At 43.8% G+C, this 27,134-nt stretch overlaps 1 protein-coding gene across 1 annotated transcript in view; it reads left to right on the top strand.

Moving 5' to 3' along the window:
* The window catches only part of Cul4 (cullin 4), a 50,587-nt gene extending 27,668 nt beyond the window's left edge, over positions 1 to 22,919 (top strand). The window contains exons 8-12 of the mRNA XM_070531543.1: positions 162 to 354; positions 735 to 839; positions 7,416 to 7,861; positions 15,580 to 15,981; positions 22,718 to 22,919. Of these exons, the coding sequence (XP_070387644.1) occupies positions 162 to 354; positions 735 to 839; positions 7,416 to 7,861; positions 15,580 to 15,981; positions 22,718 to 22,813 (1,242 nt within the window). The 3' untranslated portion in view covers positions 22,814 to 22,919. The remainder of the gene's footprint in view (positions 1 to 161; positions 355 to 734; positions 840 to 7,415; positions 7,862 to 15,579; positions 15,982 to 22,717) is intronic.
* Positions 22,920 to 27,134: the final 4,215 nt, after the last annotated feature.

Raw genomic sequence — 27,134 nt, 5'->3', positions numbered from 1 at the left:
TATTAGACTTAACTTTACACTTGCTGCTACATAAATACCAGAAAAGAGAGGCGTCTTTTTCACGTAGGTCTCGTGCAACCAAAGTAGGCATTAGAAATTGTGAAAAGCACTGACGTGTGTTGATCACTGTATGTACCACCCCTTTGCCCCTTCTATTGCAGAAGCGTGGTCGCGTAATAGTGAGCAACCCAGAGCGAGATCGGTCCATGGTCCAGGAGCTGCTAGACTTTAAAGACCAGATGGATCAGGTGGTGAACCAGTGCTTCCATCGCAACGAGAAGTTTGTCAACTCGCTCAAGGAAGCCTTCGAGTACTTCATTAACCAGAGGCCAAACAAGCCAGCTGAGCTTATTGGTATGGCTGTTATATAGAAGTCTTGGATAAAAGTCGCTTGGCATGTTAGGCTTTTCAGACATTTCAGGCATCTTAGTCTTAGACATTTTCAGATATTCAGCGGGAATTCATTTTGGAAGTCCACAATATGTCTTCTTCAAATCAAAAATTTTTTATCCTGTGTATTAATAAGTTCTACCAGGATGCCAGATATGTTTCTACTAGTTTCTTAAACAAATAAAAAGAAATGTCAGTCAAGTTACGCAACCATTATATTATAGACCTAAGTGCACCCTTTAGGGACAAGGCAATAGCTCCATGATGTAATTTGAGCTTATGTTTAGTGTTATGTACAGCGCAGCATTTCCTAATTTTTTACCATTCTTCTTTTCTTAAAACAGCCAAATTTGTGGACTCAAAGCTGAGGGCAGGAAACAAAGAGGCAACAGAAGAAGAATTGGAAAGGCTGCTGGACAAAATTATGGTGCTTTTCCGCTTCATCCACGGTGAGTGTGAAAGAAAAGAAATTGTGATAGCCTTGTAAAACTGTCTCATGTAGCTGTGCACAGCATGTGTGCATGATAACTGTGCTGTTGTCTAGTTAGATGACTACATGAACTGTCTTTGTCAACCTCAGATGCTTTGACGTAGGAAGCTAAACCTTCTAACGCTGCATATATACTCTGTAACATTACCTATGCAATGAAGCCTCGTTACTACGAGCATCACATTAGCGAACTTTTCAGATTAACAAACTTTTCAGAAATCCCCTGCTTACTTATAGTTTCAATGTAACAATATTTCAGTATTACGACCTTCAGAATACCGAACTTTTTCATAATAACAATAATTATTCAGTTTCCTTGTGGTGTTACCAACGCCTCAGTACTATGAACTAATATTACGAAATCTGGGGATTCTTAGATTTCCGTGTATGCTTCACGGCAGCTGAAACAGTAGGCTAGCAGTTGACAAGGCACAGAGAACTGACGTCACGGCGCATGGGTTCGGAAAACCTGAGACGGCGCCTGAGGAAAAAATGAACACAGGTGAGCGGAGGCGACGACGCATCAGGTTTTGCGAGGGCATGCTCCACCCAGAAGTGTTGACTAGCAGTGGAGGTGCGTCTCTTCCTTCTTTCACCCTTCTCTCTGGGCACGCCTCTTTCTTTTGTGCTTCATTCTGCGGCTGTACGAACTATGTACACGGTAAAATATAACCTCCGTACTCGTGAGCAGTGTTGCGGATTGGGCGCCCCCATTTCATTCCAATTCGATTCCGGAGAATGAGAACTTGTTGCAATTCCATTCCTTTCAATTCCTCGGAATTAAAAAACAGCCCATTCCCACTCCGGGAATGGCCTAGCAGTTCAATTCCGTTCCTGTAATTAACGTAGGAAAGGCATCTTGGTAGTTTTATCAAGTTACCGATGAACGCACCATAAAGCTGATGTCATCAGATGCTTTAAAAACTGTAAAAATATGCAAAACACATTACCAAGGTCATGGAATAGTAGCTTGGTCACATATCTCGTGCAATACAACCACTTTAACTAATTTCCATAAGGGCAGTTCTCCCTTTACCTATAGTGTTTGTATGGTTAGCATATTTTAATGGCTTGTGATGTTTTGATGTTGTTTAAGCTTAAATCTGTTATTACTAAAGTGACGACACAGCATATCTTTGCTTAAGTGTCCCCGTGATTTTTAAATGCTGCAATAAAGGTTGCAAGATATGCAAGGTGCAAAAAGCTTTATTTTGGTTTTATTCATCGAAATTTTGCAACAAAATGTTGTGAGCTAAATGGGCACTTCGCTATTTAGTTTTGAAAGCATGAAGTGTTAGTGACAGCTGCTTCAACGGTTAGTTCTAAAAACAAAACAAAAAAATGAGATAAAACAATTATTTTCTACCTAAGTATGTGTTGCGCTTCGCAAACATGAGCTGCTCGAAAGAGGTGCTTGACAGCCGATTTCACTTCGCTGTCATTATCAGGGATGCCATAGAAAACATGCATTCCATGTCAGCTGACATTGCATTCACAGTGAAAACTGCCCTTGCAAGGAGGTAAAGTGGCTAGCGTTCACTTTACAATAGGTCGGGGTCTTAGCCGTGTCTACGCAAGTTCCCTTTGCTAGGTAAAGAGAAATTTCCCCTGCGATGGATCCAGGCATATTGTCTTTGTGAGCATCTTCATTTTGCGTGATGTTTTTAAACATCAGTCTGCTTGGCCCTGCTTCAGAGTCTGCATTTGCGACGGTCTGGCGCTGTCTTGCCCTAACAAAAGAGGCTCAGCACAGCAGAATCCATCTGCTCGGAAGTTGCAGCTGAACACCAAGAAAACTTAAACCGTGGGTCTAGGAGGGCACCCATAAAGAAAAAAAAAAAACAGAATCGGTCCATGTGCTTGCGAACCACTTCTCTAGGCTACGCTGTAGGCCTTTAGCCGCCTCTTTGCAAAGAAGTGTGCCTTTGCTTAATATTTTCGCAAGGGAAACTTAGATACTTTGCAAAGTGGGAAGCGAAAGCCCGCTGTCTCGTGCCTTTTCTGCAGCAACTCTGTGGCTTCCTCTACAGGGAAGAGACGCTCAACCAAGTCTGTTGCCAGCCTCAGTTCATATTTAGACATTTTAGCCGTCTTGCACGCATGCAGAGCTTCTGTCAGGCCTGGATGACTCCAAGAAGTGGTCACGAGCTTTCTCATCATTCGCAGCTGCGAGTTCCTCCTCATCGCATTGTGAGATTCCAAGTGCAGACCGGCCACATTAAACACTTCTTCCTTGTCGACAGTGCTCTTGTGTAGAGATGAAACGATGGCGCTGCATTTTCGTACGACTTCCTCGTCAGCATGTGGGTCCTAAAATAAAGCGAGAACGGCAATTAGTGAATATTGCCACTGAAAGTATAGGTAGTGCAAACGGCAAACATGCAATGCAATAGAGTTTCAGAAAGTGAATGATGACATATGTAATGGTACAATACTCCACTCAACGACACGCTGACACTCTTCAAGAATGACGAAATAAAGTGGGGACTGACACAGCCATTTTCTCCAGCCCTACGATAAATTGAGTGCACATTAATACATAGGCTGCACCTTCCTGTTCTTTAGGAATACTGTATTTACATGATTGTAATTCGACCTATCTTTTTAAATTTGAAAATCTGAAGTGGGGGGTCAACTTACAATCGAAACCAAAACATGGCACTGCCAAAAAAGGGAGACCAACGAGATATCAGGGGAGCTACAATGTAGTTACAAATTTATGTTTGCTCTGTGGCCCTACCTGTAGCTTTTCACTATCCCGCGCGTTTGTTCGCTTTTTGGAAGGGTTCTTCAACATTTTTTAGAGTTTTACAGTGCACACAACACTCTTGGGGGGGAGTCGACAGTTGATGGAAACGCCGCTGTTCCATTTGCGGCGGCACCCTCAGAACGGCGGCGCTTGTGGGGACTATAGATAGTTCGTGGAAGAGCAGCCACCACTTACGCGTTTCTCTTTTCCTATAACTCTTAGCTTGAAGCGTTCGACTTGACTGCCGGCTACGTGCTACTTCCATGCTTCCTTATTCGTCATGAGTGCTCCAGGCCCACTAAACATTTGGCCCTCATTCATAGCAGCGTTCAAGAGGGCTGCCATCCTTTACGCTGAAGAAACAAATAACTCCGCAGCGGGCCACAAGTTTGATGTTTCTTAATGGGCGATGCGAGAGTGGTGACCGCAGTGAAGCAAAATTTTAACCTGTGACGGCAAGCGAAGCGGTTTCCGCGGGCTGAAGTTGCGACGCTTCTGGAGCTGAAGGCCAAGCTTGCAACGTACGTCGCTGAAATGCGTGATCAGTCCCTGCCTGTGACATGCGACATGGTCATGAGGCAAGCCTGGATTTTCGCCTTTTAAGGACCTATAGTACGCCGCCGTTGTAGTTCTGCACGACGGATAGCAATGGCATAGAGCCGCGGTTACACTAAGAATCAAGACAAACTTTGGAGCAACTCAGTTTATAAGGACAGAATTATAGTAGGCGCATTGCTTATAAATGTATTGTGCGTGTATTCAGCCAAGCCATTTTAAAAATACTGCTTTATTGTTAAATTCAAGGCTCTGCCTTCCTAATGTTTGAACGTGGGCTGGTTGGTTCTTAGGCATATTTTTTTGGTGGCTATAGTGTTAGGCTGCTGAGCACAAGGTCGCGGGATCGAATCCCGGCCACGGCGGCCGCATGTTGATGGGGGCGAAATGCGAAAACACCTGTGTATTTAGATTTAGGTGCACGTTAAAGAACCCCAGGTGGTCGAAATTTCCGGAGTCCTCCACTACGGCGTGCCTCAAAATCATAAAGTGGTTTTGGCACGTAAAACCCCACAATTTAATTTTAATTTTCTTTGGCGTATTTTGACCCCAAAAAATCGCATAGACGAAAAAGTGCTCTATTTTCACTAAAAGACGCAATTTCATTCCCATTCCATTCTGGGCAAAATGGGCTTGATTTCATTGCCATTCCGTTCCTCCAAGTGTTGTTGCCATTCCATTCCAGTGTCACAAAAATGTGGAATGATTCCAGAGTCAACCCGATTCCAGAGTGGCAACTCCGCAACACTGCTCACAGGGATGCCACTGGTTGCACTTTGCACTTTCAAGACTGTGTCGTTTATGCGCACTTGCACTTTGTCAGAGTTCAGGTGTGTGTCTCGAGCAAGACAGTTGCAGTGTCCCCAGCAAGAAATGTGAAAAACAAACAAAAAGCAAGAAACATTGCGCTTTGGAGGCGACATGGAGCTACCCTTTTTGCCGGTAGTTTTCTCGGTGTTGGCGTCTGTTTTGCGCACGTCACTCTTATTATGCGGTGCTTCAGTGGTATGTGGCAGCGGAATCGATGGAAAATTGCAACAGCGCATGCCGAGAGCCAACAGCGACATTTTTCGTGCATAGCTGATATGGTGACAACGTAGGTCGATAGGCGGAATGGTTAATTTTGGAGCTTTCACTTTAACAATCTTTACAGCAGTCCCCTGAAGTTCGTTATATTGAGATTTCACTTTATCACTTCTTTTTAAAAAAAAAAGTTACATTGTACTAATATAAATGTGCTAAATCCTTGAAAACATTTCTGTCATTGCAAACATTTATTTTGATGCTTGTTTCAGATTGCTAGTGAGAGGTTTATGGGTGTTTCCTCGCAATCATAGTGTTGTTTTATCCTCATGGGGCATTCATTATGTTGGCAGTAAACATTTTATTTGCAAGGCATTTTCGGGATACAGTGAACTTCCAATAATTCGACTCCGGTTAACTTGATCCCGACCAAAGGTCCCGGCTGGTGCCCATGCATCTTTATGGGGCCACACTTTCATTATTTTGACCCTGAAATTAACCTTCGCCAGATAATTCGGACTTGGCTGGTCATCATGCATGCTCCCGAACCCCAGTGGTGACAACCGTAGCTATGGCTCCAATAGCGGTAGCATCCCTCTTGACGGCACTTGGTTACAGTGAATGCATCGGGACGCACGTCGTATTCCATGCCAATTTTCGGCCTGCCCCAGAAAGGTGGTAGCTCACAATGTTAAGTTTTTACTCAACTCTAACATGCACCTTTTTTCCAAGCAAGTTCGTTCAGAAATTGCTTGGGCAGTACAATTCAATATGAAACCGAAACTGTGTTGGCGGCGCCTACCGTCAGACCCAGCCTAGCCAGCGTCATTGCCATCACCAATGACGACCATGGATGGCAGAGAAGCAAGTTCTCTCATAGCATGATGGCAACTACAATGTGCCGCTTTCAGTCTGATTACAAAAGCACGCTCAAACTATGTTATTTTACATATTGAGCCAGCAGCAACAAGTCACGTCGCATGTTCTTGGACTTTTGAAGAATTTCATGCTTTGCAGGACAAACTAGCAAAGTGTTTAGCCTAGACGTGGCCCACCATCCCATTCGCAATTGTTGTTCAGTTTGATAATTGCAGAATAACAAACATGCTATGGACTGTATGAAGAAGAACTTGTGGTTCTTAATAGACAGCTATAAAGTGCTGTCCAATAGTTATAACAATGGACTTTAATAGATTTCTAGTTCTAGATTGCTAGGTTTTTCTTGTTAGAAAATTGGTTGCACGTTCGATTTATTAATTGTTTAGAAACTCTAATGTCATTTTTATGTTAGTTTTCTACTTTGAACCTATGGAAAGTGAGCGCGTGTTCACTTATGGGATGTGTTACTGCCAAATAAATCAGGAATGTGTTTTTCTGCCAGTTTAATTCAACTCGCCGTGTAATTCGACCAATTTCGTCAGTCCTGTCAAGGTTGAGCCAACGGACGTCTACTGTATTTACTGCTTGGTTTTCAAAGTGCATTATGTGAAGAGAACGTTTAGTCTTCTTTTAAAGTCAATGTGTAAGCTTACAATTAGAGGCACACTTGAATCATTCAAATAGCCTCAGTCACAGGGGCCAGCTTTTGGTTGCTTGAAGCACTAGCTGATGCTTTGAAAGTGCTGGTTGTGTCAGCCCAGTGCTATGTGAAGCAGGGCACTTGCCCACTACTGAGTGAAGTGGACAAAGCTTCTAAGGCTGGTGAGATAGTGCTGGATTATTACTGCAAAGGGATAAAGTGGTGCTGGAACTGACTACTTTCAAATTTCACTTATGTTTAACAAAGCTGTTTTTAACCATTGCTTTTATAAAAAATTAATCTCTTGTGTTTTTATTGTGTGTGTCAATTTATATATTGAATTTATTCTTGCAACTGTATTGAACTAACTTCTGGTCTTTTTAAGTTCTCAATGTTTGTTATTAAAATGTTTTATTGCACATGCATCAATGAAACCTGGTTTCACGTGTAGTGATGCAAAATTTTAAGGAAACACTTTCATCACTTTATTTTTCAGCTTTCAGATACGTAGCCACTATTGCAAAAGGTATGACTTGTACATGGTGTGGCCACATGTGATGCCAACTGACGTTTTCTAAAAATGTGGTCTGAAGGTACAGGGTCTCATGGTCAATAGCATCAGGGGATTTTCTTGCCTGGGGGGTTTAGGAACACCTGCCTCAACCCAACAATATGTTGTGTCATTGCAGGCAAAGACGTGTTTGAGGCCTTCTACAAGAAGGACTTGGCCAAACGCTTGTTGGTGGGCAAGAGTGCTTCTGTGGATGCAGAGAAGTCAATGCTGTGCAAGCTGAAGCAGGAATGTGGTGCGGCATTCACCTCCAAGCTCGAGGGCATGTTCCGTGACATGGAACTGAGCAAGGAGCTGAACCTGGCCTTCCGGCAGCAGCAGCGCCGTGAGCGGCTCGAGCTGACGGTCAGTGTGCTGACCATGGGCTACTGGCCCAGCTACCCACCCCAGGAAGTGGCACTGCCCGCAGCTATGGTGCGCCACCAAGACCTCTTTCGTCGCTTCTACCTGGCCAAGCATTCTGGCCGCAAGCTCCAGTGGCAGCCCAGCCTGGGGCACTGTGTACTTAGGGCCACATTTCCCGGTGCAGGTGGTCTCAAGGAACTGCAGGTCTCACTCTTTCAGGTGAGTGCTGCCTCAGATAGTCAGAGGTAGGACTCCTGTGCCAGTTGTGCCATTTTGATACAAATGCAAATTCCTGCGCCAAACTGTGCTAAACACAAAAAATTTACTGAAATTGCACCACACTGCACCAGAACGGCTTCGGCATGTGTACTCTGGCAGTGACCACGAACAGCGTGCAGATTTGTTCTCTGAAAGAGAGTACAGTCGTTCGCATTCCACACACTACACGACGGCGCCTCCCGCATAGTTTCTCGTAATTTTCACCCTTATAACACGGGACTTGGCGATTCTGGAACGTAGCCAACACACGCACGCCTGCTCCCTGTTGTTGCTGCTGTCGGAACAGCCAGGGCAGGTGTATTTAGAGTGTACTAGAATTAGAGCACTGTACGCGCCCTTATGAAGCCTGAGCCCAGCCTGGGCCCGGGCCAGGTGTTCATTACTAAGCTTAGCCAGGGCTCGTGTGTTCATGACCAAGCTTGGCCTGTAAGTAAAAAAAATTTTTTTTTACTTGCAGACCGCACCGTATGCGCCAGCCTCACCTTCTCGGGGTCTATTCAGTTGCAGTGTAGTATGAGCAATAAAAGATCGAAACCTTTATTTCTCTCATGGGAACATCAGTGATCTGGCCCATTGCCTGTGCTGTTATATTTTCGCTAGTGCGTATGCCTGGCACCTGGTGTGCATGCCATGATCGTACCTTGATCGTACGATTTTCTCCTATGAGGTCATTTAGCATGTCATTTAGATGTCATACAGCATAAAATAAATGCACAAGTAGGTAGAAAGACACGCTTTGTGGTAGCACTAAAATAATATAATTGTATTGAGACTTACAACAGTGCAATTGTAAAAGCGATAACAGGGAAATGGTTTAAAGAGTGGCTTTCTGTATTATTTATTTTTTCTTACGCTAAAACAATGTTTATTTTTGTGGAACAGAAAAAAAAATTTGGAACTTCATCTGCTTTTCTATTTTCGTTGCTAAGTTATACTAATAGCCAGCTTTTTGCACATGGCACTTCAGCTTGGCACAGAATACTTTGGACAAAGCATGCAATGCATAATGGTCACATGAGGCCAAAGGCAAGACTTTTACCTTTTAATGAGCGGACCCAAGCCAGGCCCGGTCCTGTGCAGTGCTCTAACTAGATAATGGCTGAGTGGCTCGAGTGGTGCGGCGCTCCCTAACTGAAGTGGAAAACAACAAAAAGTAGCCTGAAGGCACTGCGAGTGAACTAGATACAGTCTACGCTTGTACAATGGAGCCACGTGCAACAGACTTTCTGATATAGCGGACCATATTTCAACCTTAGTTTGCTCTACCTGTTTTACTAATGCAACGAAGTTCACTTTTAACAGATCGCGCCACAACGGACTATCGGCTACAGTGGACGAGATTAGCAGCAATTTTTGTCAAAATCAGGCGTATAAAACAGACTTTCGCCGTGTCAACGTGGGCTGACAACTGACTTGTAAGGGTCAGCCGACGATTGCGGCTCAATATCGCCCGCACGAGGGAGGAAAGCGGTGCGGAAGTGCACAAAAGAAGACTGCACGCGAGGCATGGGGGGTAGGCAAGGCAGAGGAGGGGTTTCTACTCCAGTGGCTGCTGCTTACGGCACGGCTGCATGGGCTCCACATCTTGAGAGCTATCTGCAATGTGGACAAAGTGCACCCAGTGCCGGTAGCTTCGTATGCGCTGTGATTTCAACATCTAGTTCGCGTTGAAGAGAGAGCACCAAGGTCAGTTCACTCGGTGCTGCTACCGCACTTCCTGACTCTTAACGTTTTAACAGCGACTTTCCGCGGTCATCGAGTGAGACATGTTCATGTTTACATGCGCGCGCGTGACACTGTGTTTGTTAACTTAATTAGTAAGCGAATGTTTACACCTTCATACAGCTGATACAACTACTATCGTTACTTTATATAGCTGTCTACTAATTTGCTATCGCAATTTTGTTTTTACTTTGGATGTTCGTCACTCGCTCTTTGCACTAACGTTGTTACACATCGCAACCAAAGTTTCGGAAATGAGGAGTTTCAGATATTACGAACTTCGGATACAACAAACATTTTTTGTAGAATTATCAGGGTCCATTGTAACTAGAGCCAACTTATTACGAAGGTGTGCTCTGCAGTAGGTCTAGTAGGGGGACATCTCTGTACCCAGGGCTAGTATAACGGAAAACTATTCCAATCTGTTTTTACGCCCATATGGGCGAGGCCTGAGCCATTTTGACCTATCCCGAGGGGCTAATGGCAGATTTGGAATAAAAAGTTGCAGTTAAAGCAAGAGGCGAAGCATCGATTGTGATAGCAAATTAGTAGGCAGCTATACGTAGTAAGGATAGTAGTTTTATCGGCCGTATAAACTTGTAGACATTCGCTTACTAACTAAACTAATAAGCATGGGGTCATGCACACACAAGCAAACATGAAAACATCTCATTTGATGATTGCGCACATTCGCTTTTAAAATGCTGGAGTGAGAAGGTGCAGCAGCAGTAGCGAGCAAATTGACCTCTGTGCTGCCTCTCACTTCAACACAAACTAAGCGGCGAGAACGCACCAGAAAAAAAATCTATCGGCACTCGGCACACTCTGTAGCCATCGCAGATCACTTTCAAGATAGATGCGTTGCCGTCAAGCCAACATTGCAACCCTCGTGTTCAAGATGAGGCTCGCGCTGCTGTGCCATATGCAGTCACCGCTGGAGTAGAACCCCTCTCTCCCTCCCACCGGAAAATGGCACGCTTCCTCCCACCTTCTTCCCTTGCGCGCATGAGATTGAGCCGCTATTGTCCGCTCACACTCGCACGTTTACTCGCTCATACAGCATACGGTGTGCGATGACCATGTTATTATATCGGTTATTAAATCAGGCATTTGTATTGGCTCAAAGGTTGCCCCCCCTATTCTTAGCGATATTTACCTGAGTAAGGTTGACAGCTGCTTAGAGAAAGCCTTAGGTGATTGCGTTATCAAGATATTTTGTTACGTTGATGATTACCTGATTTTCTGCAATAGGGAAGAATTTGATTCCGCTGCTACCTCAGTAAGTGAGCAATTTAAACTTTATGGAGGAGGATTAAAGTTTACCAAGGAATTTTTTCAGCGACGTGTAATTCAGTTTCTAGACATTTCCTTGGTCTTCGAATAAAATCACGTTTGTTGGCAGTACTCCCCAAGATCTTCAAAGCCGTTATTAAACAATCACTCCAAGCATTCCAAAGTGGTAAAAAACAGAATTGCCATGTCGTGCCTTAAGTCTTCTCTCACCAGATCCTGCATGCACAATATGAGCGCCAGTTTTAATGCGCAGGTCTGGCGCCTATTAGAAGCACGCTATCCCAGCGTAGCAGTGGCCACTGTGGCTGAACGCCTAAAGAATCGGTTTCGAGGGAGACGGACGTGATTACAGAAAGCAGTAATAGCAAAAAAAGAGTAGTGGCTATTCTGTACATTCATTCAGTGTCGCCCAGGCTTTAAAAAGTTGCAAGTAGATATGATGTTAATGTTGCTTTCACTGCTCCCAATAAGCTAGGTGTAAGATATGTGCTGCCGTGCAGAGGAACAAGGAGCAGGTAAAAGGCAAAAAAACAAAAGAAAGAACAGATATTTGTCCAGTGAAGCTCAATAAAAACAACAGTTTTACCAACTGCTCTATGGGTGTGGTTTATAATGTTTCCTTTAGCTGTGGCCAGTTCTACGTAGGGCAAACGGGGCGGTGTATCAATCAGAGGCTAATAGAACATAAAAGGTTGTTAACCGGTGGATTGCCTTCTAATCTTTTCCTACATTGCCAAGATTGTAACTGCACGTCAGAGTTAGATGAATGAGAGATATTGTACAAGCATAAGAATGAAGATACGCGTCTTATGGTAGAGGCATGGCATATCTATAATTGTGGAGTGCATGCGTGAGTCAGCCTTCGATTACTTTACATAAGGAAGAGATTAAGTGCCTTGACAGTTATCGCTCATGTAGACCGGCACATGTACCCGACTGACACGTGGTGATACCATTCCAGAGCTTGCGCAGATGAGTTTTGTGTCTTCTTTCTTTTTTTCTACTCTTGTGTCCTGTCTGCATGCCTCACCTCTTTTTTGCATAATGAATCCTTACCAACTAGTTCAGCTTTCTGTCGTTCTTTCTGTCGAGACATTAAAGAAAGAATGTATTTATGAAACATGTCTTGGGCTGCTTTTCTAAGGTTTAGACTCGCTATTTAAGAATGCACGTTCTTTGTGATTGTTATCACTAACTAGAAATCTAGTGAATACTGTATTACCAAATTTGTATGCACTAGATAGTTTTAGTATCAGGATAATTGGCTTCGAAATTCAGCTTAAGACATTGCTTAAGACAGAGGCACAGCGCTCATGTTGGTTTATTCTGTGCTGTGTTGTGGTGTCTAAGTGCACTGCCATATTTCATATTCCATTATTCCACCAAAATTCAGATTGGCCAGGTCCAAACTTCTTCAAAGTGAAATTTTATCTGCTCCAAATTGTTCTGAAATTAAAATTGGTCTGCTCCAAGCTGCTCTAAAATGCAATTTTGTCTGCCCCAAACTGCTCCAAAATGCAATTTTACTTGCTTCAAAAATTGCTACAAAATTACTTTGACCAGTCCCACCCCTGGATAGTCTAATGGGACAGCTCCTCTCCCTGAGCTCACACCTGACTTCTGCCAGCCTATACCCACAAGTCGCCTCATCTTACTGCTCCTCTATTCTATTGCACATGTCTTGATTAGCCTACATCATTCCCCCTGTGTTGCCCGTGGAAATACTGCTTGCGACCCCTGCTATGCTCAGTATTTTCCGTTCCTTCTTGAATTACGACGGATGCGAGTCTTGAAGCCTTCCGAGAAATTGGAAGGCTAGTTTCCAGTCACCACAGTTATTTTCCTGTGCACTTGTGTCATACCACTTGTGGGCAAGCTGAAACTGCTGTCCAACATTTATGCCAAAAGCTTGCAAACATTTTAAATGCCTTTTGGGACACTACAGGTTTAAAAAGTCATGGGACCACTTGTATCCTTGATCGAAGCCTACACAAGGGACACACTGGTTTTTCATTTTATAACACTTTAAACACACTTTCTTAAAAAGCATGGCAACATGCAACATTGATCGTAACTTCATAGGTGCAGTAGGTAGAGAAAATTTGTTGATCCCTCTTTCAGAGAAATTGGTCATAACACGAAAGCAAAACATTTATTCTAAGAAGCAGTGGCAGCTTTGTTGCACATTTACAAATACAAGTCTATAAATATGCACATTCTTTTAGTAATTACAGTTTCACTCGAAGGGCGAAGCAGTGACAGCGAGATAGCAAGCACGCGAGGTCTGTGCTACTGCTGGACAGTATAGACAGCACCCCGGGCACTACCATCGCTTGGCGTCATAAGTACTGTAGCATCCGATGTGACGGCGAGTACGTACATAGCGAAACTGCATAGCTATAGCTCTGGCGACAACACGTGCACGCACCCATACAAATGTTCAAAGGTGAGCAAACGCGCGAAAATGATGTGAACCAGCATAACGCCACTAAAGCAGTGACAGTTAGTGGGGATCACATTTAGTAATTCACCCATAGATGGTGACTGATTTAGACTACAAGAAACTTCCAAGCACTACCATCTTTACTGCCCTTATAGGTGCCCAGGCTGCCAGCCATGTTTTCTATGGAATTACTGATAAAACGAATGATACTTAAATATCCTCATTACAACAAATATACGTGGTCAAGAGCACATTGCCTTTAATGAAGCAAACCTTTCTAACCCCTTTATGGCAACTTTTCTAACCAATAAGTAAGCATAATGTGGCTAAGTAATGCCATCTCGGGGATTCGCGATGATGATTGTATGATTACATGCATGGGACAGAATGTCGCTGCATCCCATCAGGAAACACTTTTGTGTTAAAACTTATAAGAAAAGTTTGTCATAACTCGTGAAAATTGCAGAAATTCAAGTATGAAGTTTACAACTCTAACTCGGCAATAAAAAGTTTAGAACTCTAACTCGGCAATAAAAAATATGTTTTATTCACTGCACCTAATAATAAATATAAAGCAGGCAAAATTGATTCATTAATATCTATTGCTTTGAATTTAGCTGCTAATTTATAATTAGGACTTCTGCCTAACTTTTATAAATGTAACAGGTTCATGTAAGATATGCATTCCTGTATCACATTTGTCGCTCGAGAGGCTCCAACAGATGCTGTTTACATAATGGTGATATCTGTTTTAGAGCACAGCTCTTAGGTGCCTGTTCCTGCGTAGAGCATTCGCATTGTCTCTAACAACCAAGTAAATGAACGTAGTGAAGGATGAAAGTGAATGCGGAGCGCAGTGGGAGATGAAAACCTGCGATAGTGAAGAGCGCGTGAGGAGGAAAGCGGAGGAGGAGGGTATGGCAAAAGCATGAGAAGAAAAACACAGTGCCCCGCAAGACTCGCTTTGCGGTGACGATGACTACAAGATGGCGCCAGGTTAGTGCGCGTCGTCTGTATGGAAACAAAGCGCCGCATGAGCACAGATCTGTCTGCGGCGGCGGCTGTAAATCGCGCCCTCGCATCACCAATGCGCCACCTCTCGTGATGTCCTGATTAGCGAGACAGTCGCGCCACACATCGCTTCATTTGCAACATGCCGCACGAGATAGACTGTCCACGCCAGCCAATATATCACAAAATTAAAACGCATATGCAGCTGTGCTCAAACGTCACATTAGGGAGTATTGTAATCATTGGTGAGTTTTTTTGGTGCAGAGTTATAAATTAGTAAACTTTTAGTACATTTTTTTAATACTAAAGAATTCTTTGCAATGCAAAAAAAATATTTAATGTCTGAAATCAAAATTCTTTACAGTGCTAGAACTTGGCTTCAACTCTCAAATGCAACAAACTTTATTCAAATTGTTTATCTAATGATCGCATTTCTGCATTTTACTTGCATTTTACGTACGCTGTAGCAGCAGACGGTGCGCTCAGCGGAAACTAAGACACGGCCTCAGCGCTGCTACTTCACACGAGCACCGCTTGGGCCTTCCACATGGGAGCTGCGAAACTGAGTTTGGTTCCAGTAACGTTGAGTAATGCAGTATACCTCTCCCTTGCATCTGCTCCTTTTTCCACGCAGAAAGGCACATTTATGTAGGTGATGTGTAATGACTAAAACTCTGTCTTAATATAAATGTGTTTTTTCCTATTGTTGAATGTAGTAATAAATTGATCTGCCCTTCTCACTTGCGTTTCCTCTTTCCCTCCTTCATTCACCAACATGTGCCACATGCTTTAGTAGCTGCAGTAAGTATGTGCTTGCACTGATGAACTCATCACAGTTGTGAGGTAGGCGGAGGGGTCAGCGCTATCAGTGGCACCCATGACCCAGGTTGACCTGCCTTGATGAATGAAGGGGTAAAGATGGGGGAATGAATTTAGGCACCCTATGTGATGGCAGAAATCCTGCTGCGACCACTGGTTCAGAATTTACATCTTTCTTTTTTTCTTCGCTGCCTGAGGATCAGTGACGTACAATATATTGATGATGATGATGATGATGAAAAAAGTTTATTTGCTCTATTTTGCAGTGATTTTTGCTTGCAGAAATTAGCATTTTATGCTTAAAAGTGCAGCTTCCAGAGACCATAGGTTGCCCCGAACTCCTGGGTATAACGCTAGCATTGCCATGCAGGCCCTGGTACTGCTGTGCTTCAACAAAGTGGACGGCCCCATCGGGCTGGCAGAGCTGAGCGAACAGACTCGGATCGAGGACGGCGAGCTTAGGCGCACGTTGCAGTCACTGGCGTGTGGCAAGGCACGCGTGCTGCAGAAGGAGCCCAGGGGCCGTGAGGTGCAGGACGGTGACCAGTTTGTGTTCAATGCTGAGTTCCGCAACCGGCTTTTTCGCATCAAGATCAACCAAGTGCAGATGCGTGAGACACCTGAAGAGCAGAGCTCGACACAGGAGCGAGTCTTCCAGGACCGGCAGTACCAGATTGATGCTGCTGTGGTGCGCATCATGAAGATGCGCAAGAGCCTCACACACAACCTGCTCATCACTGAGCTCTACGACCAGCTCAAATTCCCCGTGAAGGTGGGCCAGAGCACTTTATCTTATTCTACCATCCTCCTCCCCCTGTACGTATTATTATTTCGTGTTCGGTGCAAAACAAAGGTATCTTACTCCGTGCAGTTTTCTGTCTTTCATCAGCTGACTCAGTCCTATACCCTCAAACATCCTACTCTCGTCACATCGCCTAGTCCTTAGCTGTCAACAACTGTGTTTCCCATCTCTTGGCATGCATTCTGTTACTCCTATAGGCCAGCACTTATTTGCTCTATGCATTACACGACTTGGCCAGCTCCAATTACCTCTCAATCTGAACTGTATCAGCAGCGATGGAAGTGCTGCGCCAATTGTGCCAAACTGTGCCGCGAAAGAAATCCTGCTACATGCTGCGCCAAATTGTCATTTGTCGCAGGTACTGCGCCAGGCCTTTGCCGACGCGCACCTGCTCCGAGTTAGAAATATTTTGCACGCATGAGAAGGCACCACGCATCAAGCAACCACCCTTTGCAACTCACCCTCGCACTTTCCATCACAGCTACAGTGTATACAGTGTGCGGCTGCCATCTTATTGCATTTGGACATTATACGAAACCTTGCGGCGACGCTGGCACTGACGACAATCACAGACATTTGCCTGGAGTGTCCATGTAATTGCTGTCACAATAACAATGTTATGTAATATGGTGACGCACCATTGTGAGGGCACAGCTGCTCAACGCGCCTTTCTCGCGGTCTCTTAGTGGTATATCGAAAAGTGCATAAGGCACATTTTATTATGACTAGGAAGCCCCGACATGGCAGCAAAATTCGAAAACTGTACAAGGAAGTAGTCACGTACACACGAATCACAACACAGACACTATTCAACCTATACGGTAGAACATTGTTGATATAATCCTGCTATGTACGATTTCCAGGTGCCAATGTTCACAATTGAGAACACAAAAAGATTACCGATTGAGTTACTCATATTTTTTACCGGTTCATGCGTTCCCAGAAAACACGATCTTTCGGCACCAACATTCAGTACATCGGCAAACTGCGATCACATAATACGTTTCCTGGCTACTAGATCGCATGTAAAGAAAATGCATGGAGTGCGCGCGATCAAGAACAGTAGCTGCCCGCCGAACTGTCTTCACCGTAATAGTACTTGCCGGCCCATCTCGCATGAAAACGCTGGTGCACACTCAGCTTCTTGTTCTGGTACCAGCAAATCTCCTCCCGGGTTGTCACATGGCGCATTCCCAGCTATCCCCACCAACTTTATTGCCATAAGTATGTCATATTGCAACCTATGTCATAGTTGAATTTCTTTCTCTATGTCTATCTGTTTCACAGCATGTGGTGCCACCGGAAGCATACTGCACGCTTTTAATTGGTGATAACCTAAATGTGCCGCCATTCCCTGCTCCGAACTTCTATCTTATGGCAAGCTTTCCGGCCGCTAGATCTCGCGTAAACAAGAAAAAGCAGGAGACGCATGCGATTGAGAACAGCAGCTGCCCGCCCATCTGGCTTAAAAATGCCAGTGCATAGTCAGTTTGTAATTTCGGTACCAACAAAGTTTCTCCTGGGTCATCGCACTCTGCATTCACACCTATTACTGTCAACCCTGTTCTGATAAGCATTTTCAGCTATCTACTTTACAGCATGTGCAGCATAGTGTCGTTGGAAGCATACTGCACGCTTTGAGTAGGCGATAGCGCAAATGCGCTACCGTTCCTTGCTGCAGGCGGCGCGATGTGAGTGTCGCCTTTCGCTTCGGCGGCATCAGGCGCTGATGCCCTGATGCTGTTGCCCACCAGCTCAATTTCGTTTCGGTTTTCCATCGCCGTCATAAGCACTACGTAATAGATAAAGAACAAAACACGTCTCTGGCCACGGGAGCCCCACCAGCTCAACACATGTCGGCATCTTGTGCTGCAATTATTTGTGCAACGCCTCGCCTTACGTAGATGTCTGCTACAGTTGAGTCTGTCCAATGTTTTAGTTACTTTGAGTCGCACGTTTTCCCAGTTAGTACGTTCTTTCTTGCTTTTGTTTTTCCCAACACATTTGAACAAGGTTCTACTTAGTCATGCTTCTGATCAACTACCAACTTGCTCAGCTAGTAATTTCATTTGTAAGGATATGTAGTGTTGGTATAGTACAGCCACCCAATTCTTTCTTAAAGGGTCCCTGAAACAGTTCTGACAAGTTTTGTAGACATGTAGGGTAGTGCTACAGTAAAGCATTCATGCCACAATTTAAGAGAAGCATCTCATATTAAGAAAGCTGCGGACGATTACAAGTTACCCTCCTCCACAGCCATGCCTTTTCTTCTCAATTCGTTCACCGAGTCGGCTCTGCCTTCACTCTGCCTTCACTGGCTCAGCATCATGATGTGACGTCGTGTTGCCTACTTCTGGTTGTTTTGGAGCCAGCATGTGAAGCCTCTCCAACCTCTTTGCCAGCAGCCTGGCTGTTGATCTGAAGCAAGAACTATTGTGCTAAGTATGTCTGGTATTCCGGTAACCACAGCTGGGCGTTTTGACGGATGGTCAGAGGTGTAAACTAATGCCCTTCCATACTACTACCGCTGTGATGAAAGAGCGTAGACATATGTGAGTGACCTGGTCGGTCTGCACGGTCCAGCCACCTGGTGGTGCAGAGTTTAGCCAGCCAAACACAGAGCTAATATTGCTGTAACCAAGTTCAAAGCATTTTAAACATTTGGGAAAACTATATTCACGATTACGCTCCTGCCAAGAGTTCACACCAGCAGCAAAGTAGAATACACTTGGGTACTGCTATATTACATCTGTGTTTGGTTGAGCTCTGTGCCACCAGGTGGTTGCACGACGCAGGCCATTCACATTTGCGCCTCCGCTCAGCCATGTCTGCTTGTGCTTACGTTCACCCGAATACCAGAGATGCTAAACTCTATTGTGCTAATAATCCTTCGGTGTAAAGTGACGACTGCAAACACCTAAATGCTGGTGCCGATCAGATACCGACAACTAGCGCTGCAGTCATTGCGCTCGCATGTTGCCTTGCCAAGGGACACAGTGTCCCAGCTTGACATGTTGCCGATCACTATGTTTGCAACTCACAATGTAAGGGCAAACCATGGTGCTCGTGAAAAGACAGATCGAGACGAACAGAGGCCGCATAGCTTGCATCAACACGAAGCACGTTGTAACACAAGCAAATAACACTTCCTGTGTGCCACAAGTGCTTCAGTGTAGTGAGAAATTGTCCTTGTGCGTACTCTTTCTGTTACTTTTTTTTTTCATAGAAAAAAATTAACATTCCAACTATTACAAACCGCATTTGTTCACTATAAAGTTGTAAAAATTATCGATGACGCCCCCTGGGCAGCCACTCATATAGCACGCCCTACTGACATCATATGGCCATAACGTGTCACTTGGCCTGGGGCAGCTAGAAACTTGGGGGAGCGGTGCCACTAAGATCGGTAGCTATGTACATTTCTAAAACATTATAACCTATTACACACTTCATGCAGAGCGCTTAAACGTGTCAATTAATGATCAGAAGGACCAACCCTAACAGTTCAGTATGTTTGTACAAATTTGCCAAAATTGTTTCAGGGTCCCTGAATAGATAACAGCACTGAACAGATAACACACCAGTGCATTGCTTGGAAAAACCTAGAAGATCATAAGCTGCGACTAGCATGAGCTTATCCTTATGCATTATTATTAAGCTGCGAGGATACAGTGCTCACGTCATATTAATGAAGAATTGTGTGGCTGTGCTTATTCAACTTGTTTAGCGGATTTAACACCGTAGCAGATAAAACGTTTAGCGGATGAAATGTATAACAAAGCCGAGGGCAGCTTGGGGGGGAGGGGTTAACTCTTTATTGAAATGCAAAATTAGCTGTGACTTAGAGTTAAGTTTGCACTTATCTTCATCTTCCTATATAATAACAATAAAATGGAACAGCTAGCTAAAAAAAATGCTTGCATCTTAGTATAATACATATTGAATGCAATACGATGAGGAAAACGAGACAAGGTAAAAGTCGAGGAGCCAGCGTTCCGACAAGTGGACTTGTCTTTTTCAAGGCGGTATATACTTATTGAATGCAATGTTTCAGATACTAAGTTATACAGAGCTTCCTCTTTGCACCAGAGTTGTAAGTTACTACTCCAAAGCATTCTTTTCTCGCTCTGAACAGCAAATTTTTCCGTTCCAAACTGCAATTTTACCATCTCCATGAGCTACATCAATTTGGTATTTTACCCGTATTGTTGTCTACCTCTCCCTTAAAGTTGCCCTGATCATTTTTTGTTCCATCATGTACAGTGTGGCTCCTAATTTTTTCTCAAGTATCTATGTTATCCTCAAAGTTTCAGCCCCATGGTGCTAGTACTGGTAGAATACTCTGACAGTACACTTTTTTTTTTTCCAGGCGGTTATAAGCTGCCACACATGAATCGAGAACGTTTATGCTTTTATGTGATGCTTAAACTCCTTCTGGACAGTTATCCAAATTTTTCAGCATACGAATTCTGAGTTCCTGAATCAGAATGGGACAATTGAAGACTAACACACATCTTCAAAGTTGTAAAAATTCTATTGCATGCTTCTTGCATCTAAAAAATGACGCTTAGAAAGTATTGAAGGTTGGGAAATATTTATAGGATATTTTAATTTGATATTAAGGTTGGTCTTGGAACGATGGACCAGGTTTATAGGCATCATCGTGACTTCATTACATAGCAAAATTAAATGTGTCTTGCAGCGAAAAACAGTGCAGAAAAATTTATACTATTGATCTGGCCACACAGGCAGTTTGTGTATTTAAATCTCAACGAGAAGTCTTAAAAGTACATGCTAATATAGACGTGCAAATACACTCTTCGAAATGATCTTCAGTTGGTGCCACAAGCAAATGCTTGTGATCACAACTTCAACTGTGGCAAAGCTAGATACTTTTAATAGTATCACAAAAGAATTCACAAGTTCGAACACAAGCAGGTCTTGCTATAGTATGCGACAAAATTTTATGATACAGAATCCACGATGTTATTAGCAGTGCCATAACTGTGAATGCTAAAATTAACACAAAAAGTGTGAGCATATCTAAGCAGAAATAACTTGTTGCACGATGTGCAGTGAGGCTACATGCCAAGTTTAAAAGGACGTAAAAATGGTATATCAAGTCAAGCTTTGCTAGCAAATCGTGCATTAAAATAACAAAGCAGCCACTCTTACCATCAGGGGAAGCTTGGCAATCTAGAAAAAACAGAAATGAAAGGTAGGTGGCACTGTCACTCCGGAATACATGCACCAGCTTGCCATGACATTGATTTCCATGTCTACTCAGGTCTAATTGTTTATTCGTAAATGAAGACTACATTTTGTTCTACATGAGCCAGAGACTAACCCCCATATTGTAGAATGTTCTTGCACTCAACACTCCAGCTTGACAGAAGTGGTCACTGCACTTCATGAACACTTCGTGGCAGTTCTTTGTGGTAGTAGTTCTTTTTAAGACATTTGTTCAAGACATCTACACCCTCTGTACATCTCTTGGTATATAAAACACTGATTCGCCCGGTTTTGGAATATGCAATGGAGTCGTAGCTAGTGAGTGTCTGTGTCTGGTAGCACAGCCTGTTAAACAGGTGAAAAGTCTAGATGTACCAATATTTCAGCAGCAGTTTATTAGTTGATAAAGAAATTTAAACAACATATGTGATTTCTATTAGTTACAGAAGGCAATAAACTTTGAGAAATGAGGTTAGCCACAGAGTTACGCCCATAAATATTGTAGATAAACCTGTCTTTTCTTTTAAATTCTAATTCTAATTTTCCTGTTCACTAAAAGAGATATAGGGAAATTAGGATATCTACAAAGAAAAGACAGGTTTATCTACAATATTTATGGGCGTACCTCTGTGGCTAACCTCATTTCTCAGTGTATTGCCTTCTGTAACTAATAGAATCCACATATGTTGTTTAAATTTCTTTATCAACTAATGAACTGCTGCTGAAATATTGGTACATCTAGACTTTTTGCCTGTTTGACAGGCTGTGCTACCAGACACAGACACCCACTAGCTATGACTCCATTTGCTACGTTTGAGCTGTTTTAAAGAATCATATTTTCCCGGAACTGTAATTGAGCGGAATAAGCTGTCCTACAGCCGAGGATTCGTTGTTGACTTTCAGAACATATCTTCAGTGACAGAACCTTGTTTTGGCTGAAGTTGTGCGTTTTTTAAATTATTTTTTTTTATCATCATACCTTGTTTTTACTCGGTAGAAGCTATGTCACTTCAAACACATCTATGTGAGGACAGCTGAAGACAGCTGTATTCACTAATCTATAGCCTTATTCACAGTTCGCCTCCAAAATCGCAGAGACTTGTAGAAATTTTTAAATATGTGGTTTAATGTTCCAAAACTGCACAGTGGGTTATGAGGGACTAGCAGAGAGCTTTCAATTAATTATGGCCACTGGGTGTTCTTTAACGTGCACCTAAATCTAAAACCAGCATTTTTGCATTTCGGCCCCATTGAAATGCAGTCACCATGGCTGGGAATTGAACCCGCGACCTCAGGTTTAGCAGTGCAGTGCTATAGCCAGTAATCGCTTTATGCCCATTGCTGTTTGGCATCCAGTGATAACAAAGTATATTTTTTTGCCTTGTTTTTGTTTGGTGCAATGGCATTGCATTATGACATGTTTGTACCAGCTTCGACCGAGATTCATGAATGAAATCCACTTGTACCACTGCAGCCCACAGACCTGAAGAAGAGGATCGAAAGTCTGATAGACCGAGACTACCTGGAGAGGGACAAGGACAACCCAAACCAGTATCACTATGTGGCCTGAAGATTTGCCACCACACCCCCTGTAATATAGCCCGTTCTCTTTGTTTGATAAGTGTCACCTGTCTGGCACATCTGCAAACTTGTCAAATAAAAGCTGTACTAGCTGATTGTGCTACTTTGACTACTTGATCACCAAAATTCAATAAGCAGGGAGAGACATGAACTCCCATATGTTGGGGCATACTGTAAAATTGGTTACATGAAGTTACAGTAATGTTGAGAAGTGAACACAGCCTGAAGGAAAGGTTTTAACTACATAAATGCTTCTTCGGTGACACTGCATGTTAAGGTGGCTAGTAAAGGTTGGTGTAATTACACTGGTGTAAACGACTATTTTGGTGTTATGGTTTATTGATACTGCTACCCCAAAGGTTTATGAGGGTAAGTTGAATGTAAATGTGCAAGGAGCACCGTATGTGCCACTCACTGGCAATGCTTTCAACCAAAAAATGAACAATAGCCATTCACATATAGATTGTGAACTGCACAAGTGCAGAAAATATTACAAACTAAAAAGTATAATTGTGGAATATGCACATTCCATACTGTGTTCAGAGTAGCTCAAACATACCCAGAGCATGCATGCCTGTTAAAAAACAAGGCAACTTATTTTGCCTGTTCAGTTAAGATCTGATGAGGTCAACCTCGTCCATCGCATCTATCTCGTGTCAAGTGGGCCAGCAGCTGTTTGAAACAACACAAGTGCTTGTTAAAAATTTAGAACTTGACCTCGAGCAAGTTCTAAGAGAAGTAAAGGTCAAAGTGAAAGGCTTTTTGTTGCTTCAACCGCTTGTGCCAGGCACAGTGCAACCTGCTATTGTTTTTAGCCATTTGCGAAAAGGTGGGCAGCATAGTTAAATGCTGGTTTTCCAGACTGTGTAGCACTAGCAACCATTCCTCAGATAGTAAAGACATTGAAAAGTTTTGTGTGTCAGGTTCCGGTTTTGTTTCTAAGCGTACAAGAAATATGTTGCTCTGTCAACATATTAGCAAATGACAGCTTTGTTAAGCTGAAGTTAATCTTCACTTTGAGTAACAATGGGATAGCATATTCATTAATATGTCTAGCAACGGTCATATTGCATATTGATGACATGTCGCATTTGCGTTTTTGCTTTCCCTGCAACATATGCTTGACACAAAGCTAGGCTGTAAATTCCTTAAGCTTATTCTCAAGAAATGCAGCCTCTGTGTATACAAGACTGTGCTGCATTTTCTGCATTTATTTGGCACCATGTTTTTAATCTGCCACATGATAAATTGGATGAAACGATTTTTACAGCGAGCCAGAATTAGTATACCTGTAGCTTTGTCATCCTCAAGCCAGCAGAATTTAGCACTAGCAATTTTATGGTGCTTGATGAGCATGCAGTGCCTGCCAGGCAATAACAGCGGCAAACACTACACAGACAATGCCACTAACTAAACTGTCATATAGATGCATCAAAAGTGCAGACGGTGATTGGAGTCAGAGGAGGAAGCTAAATTCGCAGATTAGGAGATCACGGGACCAAAACCTGTTGTACCAACATCAAGGGAGAGAATTATGATGTTGAACACATGCGCTCCTAAAATGAAATGCTTGCTATTAGCTTTATTTATTCTTTATTTTTCTATGCCAGCTACACAGTTCCTTTTTTATGTTTTCTTTTTCCTACTACCACCCAATTGACGGTTTGCAAAAATACTGTTGCGCATGCGCGAACACGGCTGTCACGAGCGCCCTCTACATGGTTAGGTACGAGAAGCAGACGAACAACCAACGCAGCTATATAGCGCGCCTTGAGACGACGGTTGGTGGTGGTTTTGATCGCGGTATTTTCGTGAAAAGGACGGCTCGTTGTGTTGCGTATTGTGCACAAAGTGTTTCACTAGCAAACGGAGCATGAGTTTATTTCGGTTTCCGTCCGAGAAGCGCTATCCGGCGAGGAAAGCAGCATGGATAAGCGACGGCCGGAGATGCTATCACAGCACACAACTTGCTCGCTCCTCGCAGAGCCGGTTCTCATCGCGCTATTATCTGCTACTGAATTGTCATATGCCAGAGCTGCGAAGTTATTTCGGCCTGCAAGCTTCGAGACACCCTTAAACGCAGCCGCATTTTGCCGGAATAGGGAAAGTTCAAGATGGACGGGGACGGACAGCGCTTGCGAACGCGCCGTGGTGTCACTCAGTTGTCGCTGACATGTTATTATACTAAATATTCTAAAGTGACACTTAAAGTGACTATTATAAAGTGAGTCGAAAGTGCGGCTCATATGACAATCAGCGCCTAGTACTACGCCACTGAAGTGATCGAAACACACCATTCGAGGGCAGTTGGTGTGACCGACGGGCAGCGCGGAGCGACCACAGCGCGACGGAGTTCGGCTGGTTTGCTCTTTTCTACCGACGGTGTACATATAGGCAAATGTATTTCCTATTTAGCCTTTTAATATTGATGCATGAGGTAAAGAGATAGCAAAAAACTATGCGTTCACATCCTAGCAGAAGCTTCTTCGTAACCGGCGACACCCACGGCCAGCGAGCGAGGCCTACCGTCTTCATCGATGGCAATTAGTGCGTCGAGAGAACGGCGCGTCGTTTGAGACATTCCCGTATTTGCCGTGCGCAAAAAAAGGACCGTCGTAACAAGTCAAACAGCTCCGTGAAGCTTTGCTTTGTTCCAGATGGGCCATATTAGTAGGATAATCTCCCCTAAGCGGAACATCACACTCGGCGCGCTGACTTTGTCGGCAGCCGCCGAACGCTCGAGCCGGCAGGCCTAGCTCCCGGTTGTCGAAGCAGCAGCCGACGGCGCTTGTAATGAAAACGGAGCGGGCCATAAAGTGTTTATTTTCATGAGTATTTTAGCGTCTGGACGATTAGGTCGCGGTTAAATGAACGCAGAGTTGGGTCTCTCTACACTCTGTCGGCAGCAAAGAGCAAATAAGGCTAGCCGCCTTGCACGGTGGTCGCTGCGCGCGGCCAGTCTGCGAAACCAAGTGTGGACACTCGGCGACACATCGGCAGCGTGTTTCGACGACGCGCACTCTGCTCTTTGTTGAAGGAGTGTATTTCGCTCGCGTCAGTCCCGTGCTGGCATCAGCAGCCCCGAATATACGATATCTTTAACGTAATTGTCATTCAGTGCCGAGCCTCGATGAGCCTGGAGAATAGTGGCAGTTATAGAAAGCAGTTATTTCCACACGCGATCAGTTTGAGTGGTACGCTTCGAGAAGTCGGAGGTCTACGAAATGCATGAAAACTGGAACGGAGTGACGGCGTCTTCAATTATTTTTGGAGTCATGAACAAACGCGGTTGCCGCGGCAGAGGCCAGGCAGCAGCCGAGAAACGAAACTGGCTCTCTAACCACATACTCTCGCACGCAGAGCACTGCAGCTTCGCCTGTTGTGCGCCAGGTGGCGCTCACTATTTTGCAAACCGTCCATTCTTGGCCTTTGTCCCCTCTGCTGGGTTCAGCTTACTTTCGGAAGGCATCGTGGTTTGTATCATCAAAGAAAATATAAAATGTTTAGTGGTAGTGAGAAAAGCAAAGACTGCTGAAGGAAACTGGAGGAGCAATATGTGAACAGCTGGAACTCCGTTGCACTGGTGTTGGTGTAATGAGGAAGCTTTAGCTCAGGGCCAACTCCGATTTTCCTGTTAAAATACATGTAAAACTAGCTCCACCAAAGAACGTAGAACAAAGTACGGGCAAAACGTTTCTTTGTAGATAAAAGCCAGCAGCGGCAGGTCAGGCGCTAGTCCCGTTACATGTACATAAAGATGAAATATCGCGGCTTCATTGTGTCTAACACCCACAAATATTTCAATAGAGTAAATACGTTCGGAAGCATTTGCAAAACTGTCTTTTCATCAATACACTGTCGAGGGCTGCTGCGCGCATCACACTGAGTTTAAGTCAAGGCATGGTCAAGCTCCGCATCATCACCATAACTAGACACATGGCCACGAATAAGTTTCGGCTTTACACTTACAGCCTTCAAAATTACAAGCTTGTTGGTGTATTGTGGTTCAAAGTTAACTGAGCAGTTTAACTTAGCAACAAGTTTGACATTCTAAAACAGGTGAAATATTAGTAAAATGTTTTCAAACAATCGCTTGACGAACGTCTTTCACGTTTCCGCATGTTAACGGCTACCAGTCTTCGAACGCACGCGCCGGCGCGCGTGTGTAATGTTTCAGCTTTTTAACGAAATATCCTGAAAGAACTGCGCTACCACGAGAAAAAAACAAAAATACGGTTTCCTTCAACAGTTCATTCACACCCGACCAGCCACCTTAACACCCCAGTCTCATCTGTTTCTTTCGTGTTCCA

The sequence above is a fragment of the Dermacentor albipictus genome, chromosome 1 (genome assembly GCF_038994185.2).
Source record: "Dermacentor albipictus isolate Rhodes 1998 colony chromosome 1, USDA_Dalb.pri_finalv2, whole genome shotgun sequence".
Lineage (NCBI taxonomy): Eukaryota > Metazoa > Arthropoda > Arachnida > Ixodida > Ixodidae > Dermacentor > Dermacentor albipictus.
Note: the sequence above shows the minus strand (reverse complement) of the source record. Positions and strands in the feature narration are given on the sequence as shown.